Genomic DNA, 24601 nt, shown 5'->3' on the forward strand with positions numbered 1-24601 from the left:
ATAAAGGTGTTAAAAAAGAGAAAATGGTAATTAAATGAAACACATGGCTTTGAACCTGATCATCTATAATAATAAAAGCATAATATGCTAATTACACCAGACGGCCGAACAGCAGAACTACCATCCAGACAACCTTTCAGATGACCTTCTGAACGAAGCTGGGGCTGAGAGGGCCAAGCCCCTTGCAAGAATTTAATGCATCAGGCCTCTAGTTTTGCAATAAAAGGCACTTTGGGGATGACTAGGGAAATTTGAATGTTATTTGGTGATAAGATGCAAGTAAATGAAACAGTGTTAATTTCCTGATTTTGGTGGTTGTATATCAGTTATTCAGGAGACTACACTAGTTTGTAGGAAATGCAAAATAAAGTAGTTTTGGTGATGGGGCATCATTATAGGTAACTTACTCTCAAATGTCCAGGAAAAAAGTGTTTTTGTAACTTGTCTAAGTTTGAGATTGCTTCAAAATAAAAATGTTTTGTAAAACACCTGATTTAAATTTGAAATGTGAGTGGAGATGGTTTGTCAGATTCTCAGCAACCAGAGGGCACTGATGGCTCATGGTGAGGATAGTATTATTCAGCCAGTTGCATAGGCCTGACTAATTTTTACAAGATTCCCAATTGACATCAATTTGTATGGAATTTCTGCTCTAACGCAATAACATTGATTTTGAGAAAGAAAAGGTAATGACTATTTAATGCAATAGACAGATAGTTGAAAGGATTAATTTATTTAAAAAGGAAGGTTTCTTTATTGATAGTTGCATTTATTAGCAATTCCATCATTAATGGAAGGAATCCAGTTGCTTTTTGAACGTTCCACTAAAAGCCTTTCAGCTCATCGTCCTTGCTTTTGTCTGTCTGGTAACCAGTGAGTTTCAAAGACTGCTGTTGTTGAGGAAGAGGTTTGAATATTTTTATGTGAATATAATTATCATGACCTATCCGCACCTGAAAGATAAAAAAGGGGGTGGGGAAAGGAGGTTTATTTGCATGGATCTATGACAAGGGAGAATCTATAGACCCTGAAGACCTTGCTGCAATGGCTTTTCTGGAACAGCATTCTTAGACACGCCTTCTTAGACCCCTGGTGTTCATAAGCCTGTCACCTTATTCTATGAGAGAACGGGCAGGTTAAAGCCATGGCAAGAGGCATAGGCCTAAGGAGTGTTTTATTTTATATTTGACTATAATCTGGGCACAGATAAGTTGCCTTTCATTTTCAAAGATGCACAGAGCAAAAAAACAAGTGACAGCCTTTTTGGTGATTCTGACTCCCAAACTGGCACACTTTATTTGCCACATGATTTAAGAAGGGAGAAGAAACGCAGAATTGTTCTAGGCATATACTATTAGAGGCAATAGTTAAACATCAGACTCCCTGGGTTATGCTTTTTTAATTGATTTCAGAGAGGAAGGGAGAAGAAGAGAGAAATAGAAACATCAATGGTAAGAGAGAATCATTGATCGGCTGCCTCTTGCACACCCCTACTGAAAATCAAGTGTACAACCCAGGCATGTGCCCTTGACTGGAATTGAACCTGGGACCCTTCAGTCTGCAGGTTGATGCACTATCCACTGAGCCAAACTGGCTAGGGCTGAGTTCTGCTTTCATAGTTATTGTTAGTTACTTCACTTTCCCAGGGTTCAATTGTCTCATCAGTAACACAAGAAAAATAATCATACTTATCCAATATATTTATTGAGAGGATTAGATGAGATAATACAAGCCCAGCTCTTAGAACAGTGCCTGGTACATTCTACATGCTTAGTAAATTTTTGGTTCATTTTATTCCACACAAAACCCTGCAAAGGTTGGTTATTATCTGCTTTGTGCAGATAAGGGAATGAAGGCTCAGAGAAGATGAGCAGCTGCAGTCACACAGGTTTTGATTAGTAGGACAAGTTAAGCAAGAGTTCAAACCCAGGACCAACGCTCACAATAATTCCTTCTTACCACCCACCTTTTTTTATTTTTATTTATTTTTTACAGAAAATGAATTTAATAAAATATAACAATTATTGTAACATTTAGAAAATGTGATTAAATTAAAACTCTACTTCAAACATCTTACTGAATGATAAAATTTTACAATCCCCATTAAACGGGCATTCAGACAAGAATATCAGATATCACTGGCCCTATTGAACTTGGTAGCTGAGTCTCTGCAAAATAATAATAAGTATGGAGGGATAAGGACACATATGTAATACCTTAGTCAATAAAAAAATTAAAAATATAAAATAAAATAAAAATAATAATAAGTATAAACCACCTGCCTCTGGATGGGTACTTGAGGAAGAACAGAGAAGGTCACATCACCAGCAAGACCTTAAATCAAGAGAGTGGCTCAGAGCAAAGGGATTAACCGCTAGACTGACAGGAAGTCTGAGGGAATTGGGGTCAGTGGCTATAATCCAATAGGAGAAATTTGATAGCAGAAGGAAGGAGCTGGGAGGGAAAAGAGGGTAGGGAAAGAAAAGGGAAGGGAAGAGAAGAAACTGTGGTTAAGACTGGGCAGGTGATCTTTTTTCTTTTTCTTGTTTTTTTTTTTTTGGGGGGGTGGGTCGGGGGCAGGTGATCTTAAGGGAGGAAAATTTCAAGATAGTTTTCTGATGAGTTTTTAAAGAAATACATGAGCTAATTAATATGTGAAAGTTATGCACTTAGATTAATTAAAAAGTATTAATGATCCCAATTTGGAGGAAATGTTTCTTATTGAATAAAATCATTTTTTCATTGGAAAGCATTCTTTTCCAGCTATGAAGAAAACAGGCTCTCATTCATGTGCTCAACCCCTGGGCCTGGCATATTTCAGGAGCTCAAATTTGGTAGAACTGGGCTAATCCAGTTACATGACCCAGTTCTGTGATTTTCTCATGCTGAGCTGGTTAACACCACTTATGCTATTTCCATTGCTAAAAATATTTTTAAAAATTTTATATTTTAAGTAGTTGTTTGTTAAAGAGAAATAAGCCAGACTGTGCCCTGGTCAAATAATTTAGGAAAGATTAAGTAAATACATTTGAATGTCTGTTATTATTTTTCTATTTTTAAATTTATTTTTATTAATTTCAGAGAGGAAGGGAAAGGGAGAGAGAGATAGAAACATCAATGATGAGAGAGAATCATTGATTGGCTGCCTCCTGCACACCCCACACTGGGGATAGAGCCCACAACCCGGGCATGTGCCCTTGACCAGAATCTAACTCAGGACCCTTCAGTCAGCAGGCTGATGCTCTATCCACTGAGCCAAACCGGCTAGGGCTGTCATTATTTATTAAATCAGAATTACCATCTCCTCAATACAAAAGGACAAAAATGGCTCACAAATATCTATAGTTGACTTGTTGGACTGGTTCCCTCTCAGTAACTACACAAGTTTTTTCTTCAGTTAGAACCAGATCAATAAGTCATTTACTTTATGATATAGATGTAATTAATATAAAAATTATTTTAATGGCCCAGCTGGCATGGCTCAGTGGTTGAGTGAACAGGAGGTCGTGGTTCGATTCCCAGTCAGAGCACATGTCCAGGTTACGGGCTTGATTCCCAGTGTGGGGTGTGCAGGAGGCAGCGATCAATGTTTCTCTCTCATCATTGATGTTTCTATCTCCCTCTCCCTCTTCCTTCCTCTCTGAAATAAATTTCACTGTTTTAAACTAAACCGTCAGTGCCACAAGTTTAATCTATTCATTTAAGTTGCAAAATTATTTAAATTAGTCTATTTATTTGAGTTGTGAAGATTATTTAAATTATAATAATCAAAATGCAAACAGGGCAAAATGCTTTAAATTATTTCCCCAGCTAATGATTCAAGGCATTCTTTAGTCCCACTTAATTGAGGACATGCAGAATCACGATGCTTTGAGGTGGAGCAAGCTTTAGCAGGGCATCTGGCCCCACCAGGCCTCCAGTCTCCCTCTTCACATATGAAGCAGCCATCGCCATAAGCTAAACAGGACCTGAACTTTTATGAGATCTTTTTCTACACGACTTTTGGAAATTAAGTTAAGAATCAATATAAGAAGGCTTTCTACATATGTAATACCCTTTGTAATACTTTAAGCAATAAATAAAAAAAAAAAGAAGGCTTTCTAAATTAACAACAACAAAAAGGTATAAATATACCGTCATCTTTTAAATTTGAGAGTTTACTACTTAGGAAGTATGCTAGGTGGGCATCTTGATTTAGGACAAGGAGAAGGAACAGGTTATATGTTAGAGGTGACAGGGAACTTCACATAAAGTGAGAAATACAATATCTTTTAGTGCCAAAGTGGATGTTAAACTCTAACCTTGATGTAGTAATTTATTCCAGCAACCACTTGGGTTTTGTATTCTATGGCTTCAAATTCTTCATAAGTCTCATTTGTTTGTGCTTCAAGCTGTGGCTTAACCTTAAGAAAAGAAAAGAAGAAACACATTATCAAACTATGTTGGGTTCCATTTATGTGATTTACACATCTAGGACCTCAAGTTCCTAAATGATGACAATGAGATCTATGAGCTATTTTCATATTTGCAAGAAAGGAAAACACCTATCTACACTAATAAAAGAGAAACATGCAAATTAACCATCACTCCATCACTCCACCACACACAAGTCACACCCACCAGCCAATCAGGAGCGAGTATGCAAATTAACCCAACTAAGAGAGTGGTTAATTTGCATATGTAGGTGACCAGTGGCCTGGGTCCCAGGAACATCATTGGGCACCCAGATCACTCCAAGGTAGACCCCGTGTGGGCCTTGAGCAGCCTAGGAAGGGCCTGAGCCAGGGGGCTCCTGGGCAGGGCCTAGCCTGTGATCAGAGCTGAGGGTGCCCATGCCCAGGCCTAAAGCCTTGGCCAAAGGCTTTAGGCCTGGGCAGGGGCGGAGCCGGCTCCAAAGGGAGCAGGGAGCAGGCCTAAGCCATCAGGAGGACATCCCCTGAGGGCTACCAATATGTGAGAATTTCGTGCACTGGGCCCCTAGTCTTTAATAAGATTATATGGGCTAACAAAAAGGTCAAATTTTGTAGCTTTAGGCTGCATGTACATCAACTCAATGTGGAGATATGATGGTAAGGCAATACAGTGGGGCCTTGACTTATGAGTGTCCCGACTAACGAGTTTTTCGAGATATGAGCCATCTTTTCAGCCAATTATTTGCTTTGAGTTGTGAGCTAAAATTTGGGTTACGAGCCAGCTTCAGATACCCCATCGCTAGTTGGTGCAGCGAACGTCACACTGATTTGACATATGAGTAATTTGAGTTACGAGCTCCATCACGGAACGAATTAAACTCGTAAGTCAAGGCCCTACTATACAGTAATGTTTTGATGGGCAAAGCTGTCATAGTTATATAAGTCTTTGATTAATAAAAAAGGGAGAGCAGTAATTACGACTTCATTAAAAAAAAATCCTGACTCAAAATTGCAAACATAGCATCTCAAGATCCTTAATTTAATCACACCTGCAAGTCCCTTTGCCATGTAAGGTAACATATTTATAAGATTCAGAAATGTGGATGGCCACCATTCTGCCTATCATAGAGGAATATAAGCTTAGATGTCAGAATTCTTGAAACAAGCCTGAGAAGGGAGCAGGAAAGTCTCAAATCCTATACCGAATCCTTTTACCGAATTCAAGTTTCCAGTGTAGGTCCTTCATTCCTGCTCTCAGCTGGGCCTCATCTACTAGCGTCCACCATGGTCTCTCTGACTCAGTGTCTGCTAACAGAAGAGTTCTGGCAGAGGCTGGGGTGGAGGACAGGAAGTAGCTTGCCTTGTAGGATGGAGGACAGTGAGGAGTCTGACTGCCCCTCACACAGATCTCTCAGCAATCCTCTTGGCTTTAGCCCCACACCGCACTCTCCCCTTAGTCATTGTCTGGTGCTTGAGGTAGCTGAGAGCTCTGCATGTGAATCTGCTTGCTTCTGGCTCAGACGGTCCCTCTGTGGCTTAGGCTCTGGTTAGATGGCTCAGTCATTTTCCAATGTTCATCTGTTTTCAACTTGCAAAGTTTTGTCGGTGTCTCTAAGGCGGTCTTTACCTATCTCCTGTTGTCTTTATATTTGTCTGTTTGTGCCCCTTTCATCTCAATCCTTTTCTATTATTTACTAGGAAATAAATGTGTTGTTTGCTATGCCTTATTTATTGGGACACTGCCTCCCTGCCCTTCCCTGAAGCATTTAATGTGCATACACAGCTCTGGTCAGGCCTCCAGTGCATCTAGGGTTCTCTCGAGGCCATCCAGGCCTTCCCATCATTCGCTAAATGTTTTGAATACTTTTCTTTTGGTGGCTCAGTTTGGGTACCAGAACCGTTTTCAAAGATGAAGACATTTGCAAACGAGGCATTCTCATACCACTTTTGAGGGGCAAACAGTTCATGGACTACCTACCACTCGTTTCTCCCGTAATCCTGAAATGGATAAAATAAGCTTCAAATGGAAAAAGGAAGAAGACAAAGAGTGTGAAAAAACCAGAAATGGGAAGAAGTGGGTGCAGGAGAGAGAAAGGAGAATGATGGGCAAGAGTGGAGAGAGAAATTGAATAAGGAAAGGGGTTACTGTCTGCTGCCCCTGTCCTAACCCTCAGCCAACACTGTGTACCACTCACATTAGAAAGAGTTGGAAAGGGTTAATCTCTACACAAAACCCCAAATTATCTATTTAAACCTCTTTTACAAAGAACGGAGGTTGTGAGAAGATGACTGCTTGAGGCTGATAAGTTACTAATTATAGTTAAAGTTTTCAAGTCCTTGCCTGACAAACTTAAGTATCTGATTTATCTGTTGCAGCTATCTGTCCTCCTTCTGGTGTCTGGTCTTTTGGTCTTGTTTTTATCACATATCAGAAGTTTTTATTTCTATCTGTCCTATCTAAATCTGTAGCCTTTCCATTGTATCAGTGCAGTCTGTAAGTCCAGAGTTTTCCACGAGAGAGCTGATTTCGATGGTCCTGGTTTGCTCCTATCCGAGTGTGTGCCCTGATTCCAGGTTCGCTGTACACTCGTCCCTCGGAATCCGAGGAGCATTGGTCCCAGGACCTCCTGCAGATGCCCAAATCTGCAGATGCTCAAGTCCCTTATGTAAAACAGCAGAGTACAGTATTTGCACATAGCCTGTGTTTGCATATAGGTCACCACGTGTTTCATTCCTGTGTTTTCGGCATAGAGCTTGGCACGTGGCAAGCCCAAGTTTTGCTTTTTGGAACTTCCTGGGATTATTTTTCCAAAATGTTTTTGATCCGTGGTTGGTTGAATTCACAGATGTGAAGCCCGTGGATATGGAGGACCTACTTACTTATTACCTGTAAAAACTCTCCCCCTTTCCAGTAAAACAGATTTGTATTGTTCTAGAGTTGGATGCTATGAACCTGAGGTGACGAGATTGAAGCTGAGGAACAGGAAAAGGGGGAGAGTAGGAAAAAGCTGCTCAGCCAAACCTGTTTCAGAAAGCAGCTTGGTGCTGAGAGGCCCCCAGAATGAGTGCTAAGGGGTGAAAGCCAGCTGGGAGTGATGGGGGGGGGGGGCTATAATCTGATAGACAGAGCACCTGAATTAATCTGAAAAATAATCATATTAATTTTAAATCCTAGAATACATATACTTATGTGAACAGAGGGTTAAGTTTCTTATATGGGAACAGCGGGTTAAGTTTTTCTGTTTCATTTCTTAGGCCAGTGCACCTGCGTACTCCCTTTGATCCCGGGCAAAGTGATGGAGGAGGTGACTCAGCTGCGGACAATGTCCAATGCACCCAGCAAGCAAGCAGAACCATTAAGCATGGCCAGGCCGTCCCCATCAGGAGTCAAGCCATTATCTCATCGTCTGACGACCAAGAACAATAGCTGAATTCTGCATGTAGCAGCATCCGTTCCCAGCCTCACCCTAGCTCCTTCCCCTTTATAATCCTGTCCCCTGCACCTTGCTGTAAGACAGGTTTTGGATGCTTGTAAGCTTCCTGTCTCCTTGGTTGGCTGGCCTCCTCAATAAAAGCCTTATCTGATTCAACCCTGCCTTCATTATTGGACAGAGCTACAGGTAGCCCCAGCCCACCTGGGGGTTTCCCGGTAACAGAAGTGGTGGTCAGGAGCCTGGTGGAAAACTGACAGACCTTGAGCTGAACAGACCTTGAGTTGGTGTTCACCCTTCTCAGCCCGCCACGCCTGGTGGTGGCTGAGGCGCTGGAAGAAACAGTGTAGGTGTACTGCTTGGGCCCCAGCTAGGGGAAGGATGCTGCCAGGGAGGAGCACCTGGTAAAACACATCTACCCCAGGGCTGTTCAGCATTTCTTATTGCTGCAGAGCATGAACCTTGGCACCTTGTTCCCTGGCATCTGAGGATTCCAGCTATGCTGCACCCAACACCCAGGAGTTTATCTTACCTATAACCAGTCTGCAGAATCATTTGAATTATGCATAGTTTAGGAAAGAATGGATCGAACGGTAATGGTGGCAGCATGGATAGACCATATTTTGGGAAGTTTTAGAGAGTAAGGAAGGGGCGTTTGGGTAGCAGCGTGAAAGTACAGTGGGGCTGGTGAGAGGTGACTCATGGGCATTTGTTGTCTATGTTTTGAGGGAAGGAAAAATTTTGGGGCAAGGCACCTGGTGTACAAGAAGTGATGGCATCTGACAGAAGAGAGGAGGGCTTAAGAAAGGAGGACAAAGTCTGAGATTGGAGGGAGGAATGAGATCAGCAGCAGATAAGTAAACTTGGGTGTTCTTACACAGGATGACTGTGATCTTCTAAGAAAGGAACCGAGACACCAGCTGGAGGGGCCAAGGTGATGGGAGGGGTTGAGGAACTGAGGAGACATAAGGTCCAGCTCCATCTCTGTAGAATTTCTAGAAAAGGACCAACAGGATATGACAAAGATGATGTTCTGGCAGCCCCAAGGTTCTTCTTTTTTTTTTTTTTTAATATATATTTTATTGATTTTTTACAGAGAGGAAGGGAGAGAGATAGAGAGTTAGAAACATCGATGAGAGAGAAACATCGATCAGCTGCCTCCTGCACACTCCCTACTGGGGATGTGCCCGCAACCCAGGTACATGCCCTTGACCGGAATCGAACCTGGGACCTTTCAGTCCGCAGGCTGACGCTCTATCCACTGAGCCAAACCGGTTTTGGCAACCCCAAGGTTCTGTAGTGGCTGTTTGTTGGCATGAATTCATAGATTTATAATGGGTGAGTTTTTTGTGGTTTTGCATCTTCCTTGAGCAAAGTTTCCTGGACCCAGAGTAGAAGCTGAGGAGGAAGTGGTGGCAGTGGGCATGGTCTCTAATTGAGGATTGGAATGCCACTGGCTCACCGGGTCATGGAAATCAGGGTGGAGGAGAGGATGGAACCACCCACATGGGTCCAGCCTGGGTGAGTGATCTGGTGGGCCTATGTGTGTTCTGAAGTAGGTGGTTGAACGGCATGTTCTCTGGGTGTGGGGCAGTGCGAGAGGTGATTGACTAGGAGGCTATAGTCAGAGTAGAACACACATTTGTGTGTGAGTGAGTGCCATGACATGCTAAGCCCTGGGGTGTGTCCATATGGTATGCAGATGGGGTGTTTGTGTGGAGTCCTGGCAAATGAAAATCACGATCAGTGTATATTCCAGGAATGGCATTCAGTAATCAGGTTTGACTTAGGTATGTGTGCGTGCGTTGGTGTGGGTGTTTTATGTGTATGTACCCATGCTTGTGTAACAATAGCTCTTATTTCTAAAAATAATTATTGAAATAACATTTTTTTTCCTGCCCATAAACAGTTTCAGATTTTTTACCCAATGGTTTTAATAAGATAAGATAATGGTGCAGAAGCTGTTGCTAGTAGGGTCATTCATTTGGTCCTTAATTACATATACAGGGTGAGGCAAAGGTAGGTGTAGTTGTTTGTGTGAAAAACATACTAGTACATAAATCATAATACAAGAATAAACTCTTTCGCCTACTCACAGCTCTAAACCTACTTTTGCCCCACCCTGTATTATGGCTTTTCATAGGTGAGGTATATATATACTCTTTATTTCCTTGTGTGTATCTCTTATCTCCAATCTATTTTATAAATTTCCCTGAGGGCGGGACTATTTTTATATCCTCTAAAATCCTTCTCTCCCTATAGCAATTCACACAGTACTGTGTACATAAACAATGTTTTCTGAATGAAGAGACTAGGTTTGTTATTTTGTGACAACTTGTCTCCCAAAATAGGAAAGAGGATAGAAGAAGGTTGTAGCCAAGATGCTCAAATGATATAGAGCAGGGGTCCTCAAACTTTTTAAACAGGGGGCCAGTTCATTGTCCCTCAGACCGTTGGAGGGCCGGACTATAGTTTAAAAAAAAACTATGAACAAATTCCTATGCACACCGCACATATCTTATTTTGAAGTAAAAAAACAAAATGGGAACAAATACAATATTTGTCTTTGCATGTGGCCCGCGGGCCGTAGTTTGAGGACCCCGATATAGAGAATCTTGGAAGAGGAGGTTCCTTTCAGGTGTACTCTGGTCCCAAGCACCCTTAAAACTCTTTGGTAATGATTCTGCACTTACCATCCAGCCTCTGCTATCTTCAGAATGAGGAAACTCTTTTCTTCTCCCTTCAGAAGTGCTCATCTTCTGAACCCAAACCTCTTTGATCTTTTTCTGACCTCATCTAACATCCCTCTTTCATTTTGATATCAAATTCCTTGAATAGGCAGTTATCATTTATTTTTTATTTTTATTTAAATTTTGTTTCTTGTTAATCCTCACCTGAAGATATTTTTTCATTGACTTTTAGGGAGAGTGAAAGAGAGAGGAAAAGACAGAGAGAAACATCGATGTGAGAGAAACACATAGATTGGTTGCCTCCTGAGTGAGCCCTGACCAGCGCCTGGGCCAAAAAGGAGACTGCAACCAAAGTATGTGGTCTTGACTGGAGCTGAACCTGGGACCCTTTGGTCCGCAGGCTGACGCTCTATCCACTGAGCCAAACTAGCTAGGGCTCATTTATTTTTTGATGCTTTCCCCTCTCTATGAGATGACCTTCCCCCTTCCTTCCCCTCCCTCACCAATGGGGTTCTTCTTTCAGTTGGCATTCCACTAAGAAGCTCTCTGGTAAGAACAGGGAAAGCTGATAAACAGCTCCCCCCCACCCCCCCTCCCCAAACACCTGCATTTTAACGAGTGATTTTTCAAAATAGAAATACATTAAAAAAACAAAGGAACAAATCAATAAGGTAAATGACTGGGACTCCCTCAAATCATACTAGGTATGTGATTTGCCAGGCTCTGCCGGGGGACCTAACTAAATTCTATAATCTTGAAGGTGTTAATTATATTTACTCACTTAAAAGTGGTTATAGTAATATCTGCCTCTTGGGATTGTTTGTAGGGGAACAAATGATATAATTGGTGTGAAAGAGCTTCCTAAACTATAAAGTGCTTCCGAATGGACTGTTCCTCTATCTTCCAACACTTAATCGGAAATTGTTCCCTAAGGCTCTCTCCTGTGAGAGAGGGAAGATAAAGGATAATTGGGAGTTTAACACCTGAGAAGCTGAACTACCACACAGTAATTATTCACCTGAAAGTAAGGAGGTTTGACAAGCAATCTCTAATCTTGTTCCTGGTCCAAATCCTGTGATTATAAAAAAGTACTTAACTGGAGATTGTTTTATATGTTCCAGATATCTTGATTTTCCTAAATGGACTGGAAACTCCTTGAGGGCAGGAGCCATGTCTTACAGTCCTTCTGTATCTCCTATACTCTAAAATACAGTGCTGACACAGGAGAGATATTAGAGAAAAGAGTCATTGATATCCATTTCTCATATTGATTTAAATCTGAGGCCTGCTGCTTGCACAGAGAAGCAAATTTGCCACATGCTATCTCCCCAGGGTATCTCCCTCACCCCGTGTACTTCTCCCTGTTCCTGCCACTGTAGGATAGAAAAGGCAGGCGGTCAAATATCTGGAGATAGGCTAGCTTCTTCACAAGGTGGTTATTAACATTTTTGAATCTCAGTTTTCTCTTCTGAAAGATGGGCACGATGCCTTTCCTCCCTGCCCCAGAGGTTTTCAAGATCAAATGAGAAGTCGAATGGAGGAGAAAGCTTTTAAAACGCAAAGTACTACCCTGGCTGGTTTGTCTCAGTGGATAAAGCATCGGCCTGGGGACTGAAGGGTCCTGGGTTCAATTCTGGTCTAGGGCACATGCCCAGGTTGCGGGCTCGGCCCCCAGTGGGGGGTGTGCAGGAGGCAGCCCACCAGTGATTCTGTCTCATCATTGATGTCTCTCTCTCTCTCTCTCTCACTCATTCCCTCTCTCTCTCTTTGAAATCAATAAAAATATATTAAAAAACAACAACAAAACAAAACAAAAAAAACCTGCCAAGTACCTTTCTGAGGTGATGTAGCTACTGTAAATACCTCTCTCTCATTCTACTCTCTGACAAGATTGGAGCCTGAGATGTGCAGCAAGAAACACACTTTCAAATTAAATTTATCATTTAAGACCTGGCTCACAGATGGGTGTTATTTTTTTTTTTTCTTAAAAAAAATATGGAACGCTTCATGACTTTGAGTGTCATCCTTGTGCAGGGGTCATGCTAATCTTCTCTGTATCGTTCCAATTTTAGTATATGTGCTGCTGAAGCGAGCACCAGATGGGTGTTATTAACCATAAAGCCTTCTTATAGCTTCTTCTTAAAAAAAAAATTGCTGCTAACCAAGACAGGATTTTAAAAATAATTAAAATTCCCCAGTGGTTGAACATAGACCTATGAACCAGGAGGTCATGGTTTGATTCCCTGTTAGGGCACATGCCCAGGTTGTGGGCTCAATCCCCAGTGTGGGGCGTGCAGGAGGCAGCCAATCAATGATTCTCTGTCAGCATTAATGTTTCTGTCTCTCTCTCCCTCTCCTTTCCTCTCTGAAATCAAGAAAAATGTATTTAAAAAATTAAAAATAAATAAAATTTTAAAAATCATTAACATTTTCTGCATCCTCTATATTTTAAATCTCTGTTATCCCCCAACTCCGAACAGTTCTGATCCTTGAAGAGTCTCATAGGGATTTTCCAGGGTCAGGGCTGATTTCAGGCAAAAATTTGAAGTAAGAAATTGTGACGCCTCATCTATGCTATTTATTTCTTGTTTTCAAGTAATTTTTATGCAAGTTATCTCATTTAGTCCTTCCAGCTCTGAGATTGGTAGGGCAAGAGGTGTTATCTTCATCTCACAAATGAAATTGAGAAGCTTTTGGCAGCACTTTGAGTTTAGAAAGCCCATCTCTCATAGGTCACTTAGGATACTGTGGCTCTCTGGTCCTGCAGGCCAGTGAAGTCCTGGGCAGCAGCATGGGCCTCACCTGGGGGTGAGCTGGTTGTAAATGCAGACTATCAGGCTCATCCCAGAATTACTTGAGTCAGAATCTGCATTTTAACAAGCCCCCAAGGTGATTCATGTGCGCATTCAAGTTTGAGAATACTGACCCAATACAGGGATTCAAATGAAAGTATCAATGACTTAATATTATCATCTCCAAGAAAAAGAAAGTTCCAAGGTATGTATTTTTCAAAAGGACTCTTAGAAGAGGAATATTGAGCCCCAAAGAATGAATGGTAGAATTCCAGGCATCTGATCTCTTAGAGAGCTTTTCAGGGCTCTAACATAGGGGACCCCATCTCTTCCACTTACACAAGAAGCTGATCTTGTTGGCCCAACAGTGGCATAGAATGAAGCATCAAAGAGGCAAAGAAAGAAAGAATGATACAAGAAAATAGAAAATGATACAATCCTAAAATAATAATTTATATATTTTCCTTTTCATAAAATATGCAATATAATCACTTTTATTATATGGGGGATAGCTAATCAAACACTTAGAAAAAAAAATATCAACTTGCTAAAAAGCATTTAGAGTTCTGTTTTCACCATGATCAATTTCAGAATCACCATAGACTATTCCACTTCTCTTTTCTACTAGTTTTCCATCTTCTAAATACTACAAGACTAAGACATTGCCGACTTGGCCAAGTTTGTAGGAAATTGGTAAGTGGATTGCCTTTACAATGTTGTTCTCCATGCAACCATTTAAAAATATTTCTCTGCAGTGAGTTTGAAGTCTTGTTTGTCAAATTGTTAATAACCTCAGACTTTAATTACATGTTGACTCCAATTGGTAAGATTAAAAATGTTTCATCAGTTAGAAATCCTAGAATCATACATTGTAAAAGCTTTAGAGATCATCCAATAAAAAGTTCTTCTTTTACAAATGGGGAAACTGAGTCACAGAGAAGGGACATGGCTTCCTCCAGATCATTCTCACAATTGGGGTTATCAGAGATTTCATCTAAAAAGACTTGTAGTTGTTAAAAAGCCTGAACAAAGCTACACATTTCCCAGTGTTCTGATTTTCACATTCACCCACATCACCCAGGGACAACCTAGGAACTAAGATTTTGGATCAAACCTTTCCATGGGTTGCATCACTCACCTCATCAGCAATCTCCTGAACTTCTGGAGTGGCAGGTTTGGCTTCAGTTAAACCTCCAGGCATCATTTTGGCTAATTGCTTCTTTGCTGGGCAGGATACTGGAACTGAAGTGGTCAGGTAAGCGTGGAGACTCCTGTTTTTAAAGAAGGTGTTGTTCACAAGCTCCGCCTACAGAATGTTTTATTTTTCTTAAAGAGCAAAGGGCACAGGAAAATGAGGATGCCTTGAGACAAGTCTTCCTGCTTCCTCAACAGAATAGCTAACAGGAATTCAGAGGAACGAGGGACTGAGGGTGAATAGTGGGTGTGCACCAGGAGTCATGCCTTAGCAGGAGTCATACTCCCTACATTCTCTCATGATGGTTCCATCCTGCTGCATCTGAGCAGTGGAATCTGAAGCCACAGCCAGAGTTTCCCGAAAACCTCTTACAGAAATTTTTTTTAAAGGATTCCTTATTAATAATGTCAAGACCGAATGTTTAGAATTTACTCGCCTTTATAAAGAAAGTAAAAAAATTCTTTACAAAGAAAGTAAAAAGCCATGGCTGGATAATTGTATTTTACATTTATTTACATTTCTAGAGCTGTTTAAAATATAGAAAAACACAAAGAATAATGCAACAAACACTTATATGCCTGTTAGCCAGAATTCAAACTTTTAACATTTTGTCATTTTACTTTCTATATTTTCTGGTAGTTGTTTTTAAGAAATAAATTATTATAACACCACCCTGCCTCCCCCCCACTACAGTTTGAGTTTGGTATCCTTCTAGCCTATTTTTATATTTTGACTTAGTATGTTAAAAAAAAAAAATCTAGCTAAATCTTATGCTATATAATAAAAGCCCTAATATGCAAATTGACTAAATGGTGAAAGGACCAGTTGGTATGATGCACACTGACCACCAGAGGGCAGATGCTCAACACAGGAGCTGCCCCCTGGTAGTCAGTGCACTCCCACAGGGGGAGTGACGCTTAGCCAGAAACCGGGCTCACAGCTGGCAAGTGCAGCGGCGGTGGCAGGAGCCTCTCCTGCCTCTGTGGCAGCGCTAAGGATGTCCAACTGATGGCTTGGGCCTAAGCTGGCAGTCAGACATCTCCCAAGGGCTCACGGGCTGTGAGAGGATGCAGGCTGGGCAGAGGGACCCCCCAAGTGCACAAATCTCATGCACCAGGCCTCCAATACATTGTATAATATGCTTTTAAATACTTAACATGTTTTGTCACTCCATGTTTATACACAGATCAATCTAATTAATTTCCTTTAACTTTATTTTATGTTAGATCTATCATCTCTACTTGCTCTATCTGTTATATGCTATTCCATATTTTACATACTTATTCCCCTATTGATGAATATTTTGATCGTTTCTAGTTTTTTACTGTTATAAACAATATTGCATTTCCCCCTTTTGTCCATGTATGAGGGTGTGTGCAGGCAACTTATCTAAAAGTAAATATTTTTTGTGTGTGAATATTTATTTGTATTATTTTATTCAATTTCTGGAATATGTAGCATATACATATGATAAAAGTGTTCAAAAGGAATGAGAGAGTTCAACCACTCTATTCCTTTCCCACTCCACTCACCAGCTTCTCCTGGTCTTCAGAGATATTATTATTATTTTATTTTATTTATTTATTTTTAAAAAAATATATTTTATTGATTTTCCACAGAGAGGAAGGGAGAGAGATAGAGAGTTAGAAACATCGATGAGAGAGAAACATCGACCAGCTGCCTCCTGCACATCCCCTACTGGGGATGTGCCCGCAACCCAGGCTCATGCCCTCGACCAGAATCGAACCTGGGACCCTTCAGTCCGCAGGCCGACGCTCTATCCACTGAGCCAAACCAGTTTCGGCTATTATTTTAAATATATATTCCTATCTAATAATAGGCAAACATGGTAATTAATCATACCTTCGCTATGCTTCCCATTGGCTAATCAGGGTGATATGCAAATTAACTGCCAACCACAATGGTGGCCGGCAGCCAGGCAGCTGAAGTGAACATGAGGCTTGCTTGCTCCAGTGATGGAGGAAGCCAAGGTTCCCTGCCTGCCGTGGTCCGGCTCTGAGCTGCACTCTAAGCAACAATGTTGCAATTATAGAAGCTAAACAAACCCCAGATACCTGCTTTCAGCCAGCCAGCCTCAGAGCTGGAGCTTCAACAAAGTTTCAATTACAGAAGGTAAGTAAATCCCAGAATAAAAAAGAAAAGAAAAAAAGGAGAGACTGGGAGCTTCAGTTGCAGGCTTGGCCTGCCTGAAAACAGCCCTCAGCCCCTCATCCAGGGTGCAGGCAGCCTGAAAACGGCCTTCAGCCCCTCATCCAGACTGGCCAGGCACCCCAGTGGGGACACCCACCCTGAAGGGGGTGCGGGCAGCCTGAAAACAGCCATCAGCCCCTCATCCAGACTGGCCAGGCACCCCAGTGTGGACCCCCACCCTAAATAAGGTGCAGGCAGCCTGAAAACAGCCATCAGCCCCTCATCCAGGCTGGCTAGGCACCCCAGTGGGGACCCCCACCCTAAATAAGGTGCAGGCAGCCTGAAAACAGCCATCAGCCCCTCATCCAGGCTGGCCAGGCACCCCAGTGGGGACCCCCACCCTGGAGGGGGTGAGGGCAGCCTGAAAACAGCCATCAGCCCCTCATCCAGGCTGGCCAGGCACCCCAGTGGGGACCCCCACCCTGAAGGGGGTGCGGGCAGCCTGAAAACAGCCATCAGCCCCTCACCCAGGCTGGCCAGGCACCCCAGCTGGACCCCCACCCTTATCCTGGACACCATTCAGGGCAAACCAGCCGGCCTCCATCTGTGCACCAGGCATATAATAAAAGGGTAATATGCAAACTGACCCTAACAGCAGAAAGACTGGGAATGACTGGTCACTATGACACACACTGACCACCAGGGGGCAGATGCTCAATGCAGGAGCTGCCCTCTGGTGGTCAGTGTGCTCCCACATGGAGGAGGTCTGCTCAGGCACAAGCCAGGCTGATGGCTGCCATTACAGCGGTGGTGGTAGGTGCCTCTGCTGCCTCCTCAGCAGCGCTAAGGATGTCCAACTGCAGCTTAGGCCTGCTCCCCGCTGGCAAGTGGACATCCCCCAAGGGCTGCCGGCCTGCCAGAGGGATGTCTGATTGCCAGCTTAGGCCCAATCCCCTGGGGAGCAGGCCTCAGCCAGCAGGTGGTCATCCCCTGAGGGGTCCCAGACTGTGAGAGGGCACAGGCCGGGCTGAGGGACCTCCCCTCCAGAGTGCACAAATTTTTGTGCACCGGGCCCCTCTCTCTCTCTCTCTCTCTCTCTCTCTCTCTCTCTCTCTATATATATATATATATATATATATATATATATATATATAATTATATATATATAATTGTATATATATAATTATATATATTAATAATTATATATATAATATATATATATAAATAATTATATATATATAATTGATTTCAGAGAAGAAGGGAGAGAGCAAGATAGACATAGGAACATCAATGATGAGAGAGAATCATTGATAGGCTGCCTCCTGTATGCCCCACACTGGGGATCGAGCCGGCAACCCCGGCATATGCCCTGACTGGGAATCTAACTATGACTACCTGGCTCATAGATTGATGCTCAGCCACTGAGAGATGCTGGCTGGGCAGAGACATTCTTTACACATACAAATCTATACTAATAATAGCCTAGGGCCGTCATGACCTAAATGACCAGATGGACGACTGGTCACCAGGAAGTGCATGGAGCACCTCTCGGTCCCTCCCCTGTGGTCCACAGGCTCCTATTACAGCAAGACTGGCGGCAGGTGGGCGGGGGGATGGCAGGGGGGTGGGCAGCAGGAGCGGGGCGAGGCAGACACAGCAGCTGAGGATCAGGCCCAGAGAGAGGCCTGGAGAGAGAGGTGGGGCCTGATCCACAGCTGCTGTGGAGGCTGCGGATCAGACCCAGGGATAGGCCTGGAGAGAGAGACAGCTGTCAGCAGGGCCTTCTGGATTTCCCAGAAGAGCCAATGGCTGCTTAGGAGGTGGAGCTTTTGACGCTGACGAATAGAAAGTGACCAATCAGAACCAAATCTGGGTGAACTGCGAAGGCAGAACCTAAGGTGGGGGCTGAGGTGGGGTTTTAAGGGCAACAGCTGTTTAGTGTAAGGTGTAAGAGAGCAGTTCAATTTTTTAATAACTGGTTTGGCAGAATAGTGCATATGGCTGGCTCTCAGTCAGATATAGAGATTATGTATTTTTGTCTACAAAGAGCATCTCCTCCTGCTGAAAAAGGCTTTCCCCCCATTTTAGCAATCCTATCCTATATAATCTACCTATACTAATAAAAGGGTAATATGCTAATTAGACCAGGTCGACTGGCCATCGTCCAGTCGTCTGACTTTCTTCTGTACAAAGCCATGGTGGTGGAGGCCGAGGCAGAGGCAGTTAGAGGCAATCAGGCTGTCAGGGGAGAGCAGTTAGGGATGATGAGGCAGGCAGGCAGAGGTGGTTGGGGGCAATCAGGTAGGCAGAGGCAGTTAGGGGTGATCAGGTAGGCAGGCAGAGAGGTTTGGGGTGATCAGGCAGGTAGACAGAGGGGTTAGGGGCAATCAGGTAGGCAGGCAGAGTGGTTAGGGGCAATCAGGCAGGCAGGCAGGTGAGGGTTAGGAGCCAGCAGTCCCAGATTGCGAGAGGGCTGTTCGATTGGAGAGGGTGCAGGCTGGGCTAAGGGAACCCTCCGCCCACAATGCATGAATTTCATGCACCAGGCCTCTAGTATGTAAATAATTAATGATACACCAACATATATACATGTGAGCATATACTTTTCTTTTATAAATGGTACCCTACTACATAAACTATTGTATACTTTGCTTTACCCCTAACTGTATATTTTGGATATTGTTCTACATTACTACATAGAAAGGTGTTTCATTCATTGTAATGTTTGGCAGGTGCTTGACAATTCTTGGAGATATGTAGGTATCTTGCTAGATAATCTAAGGGGTGCTGTGCAGATGGCTGTCCATGGAATGTCCCCATCCGTGTATTGAGAACAGCAAATGTGGATGACATGGTGCTCACTCAAGAGGTCACAAGTTGTCTTAAGACTTTGGCTCAGCTCTGGCTACAGAAAATCCCTGACTTCTTCCTGTGAACTTCCCAAGTCAGTCCCTTTCAAACAAAGGCCTCCAACCGTTTTTCAAGGCCACAGCCCATTTCTCTGTTCAACACCAGGTGATCCTTACCTAATCTCCCCAGTGGTCACATGGCTAACTTCAATGAAGCTTATGCAGATGTGCTGAGAATGAAGGTGGGATTAAAGTAGCTAAAGTCAAAAAGTCTGCATGCTGTGCCTGCCCCAGGACACCCTCTGGGTCAGTGGTTCTCAACCTTCCTAAGGCCACGACCCTTTAATACAGTTCCTCATGTTCTGGTGACCCCCAACCATAAAATTATTTTCGTTGCTACTTCATAACTGTAATTTTGCTACTGTTATGAATTGTAATGTAAATATCTGATATGCAGGATGTATTTAGGCGACCCCTGTGAAAGGGTCGTTTGACCCCCAAAGGGGTCACGACCCACAGGTTGAGAACCGCTGCCCTGGGTGCTAACACACTAAGGATGAGGGTGTGAGGATAGTTTGGAGAGTTATAGAAACAATGATGTTGTCAAAGATCCTTCAAGAATAAACCTTTCAGCACTCTGCAGGTTCTTCCACTTCTAAAGTGAGCGCAGTGGCCCTAATCTCCTCCTCTTTCTCCACAGGACAAAGGTACTGCTGATCTCAACAGCCACCATCTCTTTTGGGGACTCTCAGAACAATGCAGAAACCTTTGAATGGCCTCAGGGATCATTCAAATATTGGCTCAGTAGCCTGGTCCCTGAGTGGAGTTATGCTTTTGCCCTTTGAGGGGACAGAGAAGGCAATTGTAGGAGTTTACCTACCCTGGATACTGATCAAGTGACCTGGAGATGTTGGAGTTGGCTGCCAATTTTTATGACTAACAATAAATGACAGGGTGGAGTACTGTTATGCAATCAAAGTTACCGTGCCTCTCCCTGGGGTGAAGATTCTGTCCTTGTAGAAATATGCACTGGGGTCATAGGTGTCTCCTAGCGTGATTTTTTCATGCTCGCGCCCTGGGATAAATGGGTTCACACAGGAACATCGGGCCATGCTCTCAAAGGTATCTTGATCAATGTTAATGTATGAGTTTGACTTTGACTTGGCTTAATTGTGTTGCTGGTGTTAACGTAAAAAAGAATTCAGACCTGTAAAGAATTTTTGTGAATTTAATTGAGCCAAACTGTCGACATATGCTGGGAAGCAGAACCTCAATTAATTGAGATAATGCTCCAGAGAATGGAGGGTTACATCTGTATTTATAAAGGGTGTCCCAAAATTCACCCAAGAAGTAATTTTGATAGAAAACACAGGTTTATAGTTAAAAATTGTAAATTTTTTATTGATTCATAAAGTATACAGTATAAGGTTATGTATGGAATAGCATATCGGGTAAATGGCCTCCATGGCTTTGCTGGCACATACGCACTCTTTTGTTATTGCCTGAGCAGCTGCATTTTCGAAGAAGAATGGTCTGATGATGCCTCCAGCCCAAAATCCGCACCAAACAGTGGATGCACTTGTTTCTCAACAATCACTCATGGATTTTCTGAACCCCAAATGTGATAATTTTGTCGATTAATCAAGCCATCAAGATGAAAATGAGCCTCATCAAAATTCAGCCACATTTATGCAAAAATGGTCATGGAAAATGTCAACAAAAGAGTGTGTATGTGCCAGCAAAGCCGTGGAGGTCATTTACCAGATATCTATTCCATACATAACCCTATACTATGTACTTTATGAATCAATAAAAAATTTACAATTTTTAATTATAAACCTGTGTTTTCTATCAAAATTACTTCTTGCGTGAATTTTGGGACACCTTTACACAGCAATCAAAGGAAAGGGACGTAGGTGGGTTACATGAAACGCATTGGTGATAGATTAAGGAGGTGGGATAAAGCAAAGCAGGGGAAACCTCGGGGATAGGATAAAAAGTGAAATGATGGACATGTGCTTCTTTTACACAGATGGATACAGGATAGTTTAACATAATTAACAGTTGACAATTAACTTGATAACAATAACAATGAGGGAATGTCCTGGTGCCATTTGTTGTGCCCTGAGGGGTAGGGAAGGAAGTTACAAGTTACCCAGACAAGTTACCCAGATATGTTATCTTAGAGGCAAAAAGGCAAATGGGCTCAGTAAAGATCTAAGTTGATCTTTGTCAGGGAAAATATCGGCCTAGGACATGACTACCCACTATAACCTGTTTGTAGTTAAATATTTAATTTTCAGACCATCTTTTGTGATTACTTTAGGTCTCTGAGTTTGCAAGACTGCCACGCAGGCCTCCCATGAGCTTGTCAGGTTAGCATGTGGCTCCTTTTGTCCACACTGGGTTCAACGTAGCAGTGCTTCCCAGCATAGGATCTGGGGACCACCTACACCAGAATCCCCTGGGATGCTTGTTCAATGCAAATTCCTCAGCCCCATCCACATTTATTAAATTGCAATCTCTAGGGTGAGCCCTGGAATCTGCATTTCTAAAAAGCTCCCTAGGTGATTCTTGTGTGCATTAAATTTAGCAACTTACAATGTTTGTGTGCTAAGCTTATAGATGCAGTAAGGAGGTGAAAAGGTAGAAATCTGGACAAGCAGTCCATTGCTACATGAAAGCCATTTTTACAAAGAGAAAACGAATGAAAAAAGGCCAAGGAAAGAGCTAATGCAGACATTGGTAACACATACTATTCATATTGAGTGAGATGTAAATCAATTCTAGCTTCCTGTTGTAGAACATCCAACGGGGGGCGCAATGTTCCGGTCCGTAAAGCAGTCTGTCCTAGCTCAATGGCCATGCCACCGATTCCAGCTGAGAATTCTGTGTCTGGGCAGGCGAAGCTCTGTAATCAGCAGGGGACAATGATGGTCACAGCACTATCCCATCGTCAATCAAAAGCCAAACTGATCAATATTTCTCTATAACAAGTGGAGCCTCTGCCTTCTGTGTTATTTTCTTTTAACCTCTCTACATTGATCCAGCCACCCTGGATCAATGCAGAGCTGGACATTAAATATGCTGTTATTTTACATCCACTGATATTTAGAAATACTCTATTCTTATAGTGGGCATTCTAAAGACTTAAACAGAGCATTAGCAACCCCAGACTTACATTAAACTGAATAATTATGTCTTGGCATAATACTTCTGAGGTGCTGGAAATCTCCAACTTAAAACAGAAACCCAGAGGCAATATTGCTAGAAATTACTCAAATACACTGGCAGTTATGATTTCACAAGTTCTCTCAAATTCACACTTCCCCGCTGTTTGTTTTTCAGTACTGCTCCATCAAATCTTTCATCACTTCCTTACTGGATTATTGCTGACATTTCCTAGCTGGGTCTACCCTTCTAGTACTTCTTGAATACCAAACTCTTCCTCATAAACCTTAAAAAAATTGTTGCTCCATAACTTGGGAATTTCCTATCATCTATCAAATCCATTCTAAATTCTTTTTTTTTCCTTTTTTTTTTTTTTTAACCCTCACCCAAGGATATTTTTCCATTTTCCGAGGATATTTTTAGAGGGAGTGGAAGAAAGAGGGAAAGACAGAGAAATATCAATGTGAGAGAAACACATCCTTTGGTTGCCTTCTGCACGAGCCCTGACCAGGGCACCGGGCCAGGGAGGAACTTGCAACTGAGGTATGTGCCCTTGACCAGAATTGAACCTGGAACCCTTTGGTCCACAGGCCAACACTCTATCCACTGAGCCAAAATGGCTTGGGTCATCCTAAATTCTTAAAACTCTCACCCAAGTATAGTGGGGCCTTGACTTACGAGTGTCCGACTAACCAGTTTTTTGAGATACCAGCTGTCTCTCAGTCGATTTTTTGCATTGAGTTGACAGAGTAATTTGAGTTAACGAGCTCCTTACGAGTTCCGTCTCGGAACGAATTAAACTCATAAGTCAAGGCCCCACTGTACTCAAGGTTCTTCTTGAGCCAGCCTTCTCTCTCAGAACTCCCCTGCAGCTGCATCTTTCGCACCAGGTCCTCATTCTCATTTATGCCTCCTGCTCCTGCTCAGGTGATGCCCCTTGAGAGGGATATTATGTTTCCTCTTCTCCATCAACTTACAGTCAGTACTGCTTTCAAAAACTGCACCACTCAGAGCCTCTGTGGTTCCTCTTAGCATTTGGTTTGCACTATGTATTCTCATTATCTCAGTTATTAACACTCCTGTTTATCTTGTCCATGATCTGATTCTAATCTCTTCCATGGCAGACATACCTCCTAGATCAGTGATGGCGAACCTTTTGAGCTCGGCGTGTCAGCATTTTGAAAAACCCTAACTTAACTCTGGTGCCGTGTCACATATAGAAATTTTTTGATATTTGCAACCATAGTAAAACAGACTTATATTTTTTATATTTATTGTATATATTTATATGCCATTTAACAAAGAAAAATCAACCAAAAAAATGAGTTCGCGTGTCACCTCTGTCACGTGTGTCATAGGTTCGCCATCACTGTCCTAGATTATCAAGCACAGCATCTGCCCAGAAAATTCACAGCTCTCACCATTTTCTTATTGGGAGAAGAGGCAACTTCCAATGCAGTTTTATGGAGTCCTTGAAGGTCATTGGCTGAGCATGTCTTGGTCAAGTTCTCCATTTTGCAGCTGAGGAAACTGAGGATCAGTTTGGGTTCACAGTGCTTGTAAATCATAAAACTTAACCACCAGTTTAAATGGTATTAAGTAATCAAAAATAAAGAAAAATCTAGTCTATCACTTTGCCTAGTTGTGTCTCACTAATGATAAAATATAGTTCCACATATGCAAGAATGGTAAGAATATCTTTCTTCTTTTCTTCATACAGATTCAGCTGGGCCTATATTTTCTGTGTTTTTACACTGAAAATGGCTGGGTTCTAGAGAGACAAACAGCTTACAAAGGCAGGGCACTCCCATCACCTGTGAGAAGCCAGAGCCTTGCCAATCTCTGTCATGGGTAGTGACTAGGAATGAGTCAGGAAGCAGGTCAGAATTGATAAACCTGTGGAACAACCG

General features: G+C 42.5%; 1 protein-coding gene across 1 annotated transcript; it reads right to left on the reverse strand.

Annotated features, from left to right (window-relative positions):
• Positions 1-824: 824 nt before the first annotated feature.
• Positions 825-14529, reverse strand: CSTA (cystatin A; the record flags this gene model as incomplete). The annotated part of the gene is made up of 3 exons (XM_081088188.1): positions 825-953; positions 4302-4403; positions 14464-14529. The coding sequence occupies 3 exons, from the start codon at positions 14527-14529 to the stop codon at positions 825-827; spliced, it is 297 nt and encodes a 98-aa protein (XP_080944314.1).
• Between the last annotated feature and the right edge of the window lie 10072 nt (positions 14530-24601).

This window comes from Myotis nattereri (assembly GCF_964212035.1).
Source record: "Myotis nattereri genome assembly, chromosome: 3".
NCBI classification, from domain to species: domain Eukaryota; kingdom Metazoa; phylum Chordata; class Mammalia; order Chiroptera; family Vespertilionidae; genus Myotis; species Myotis nattereri.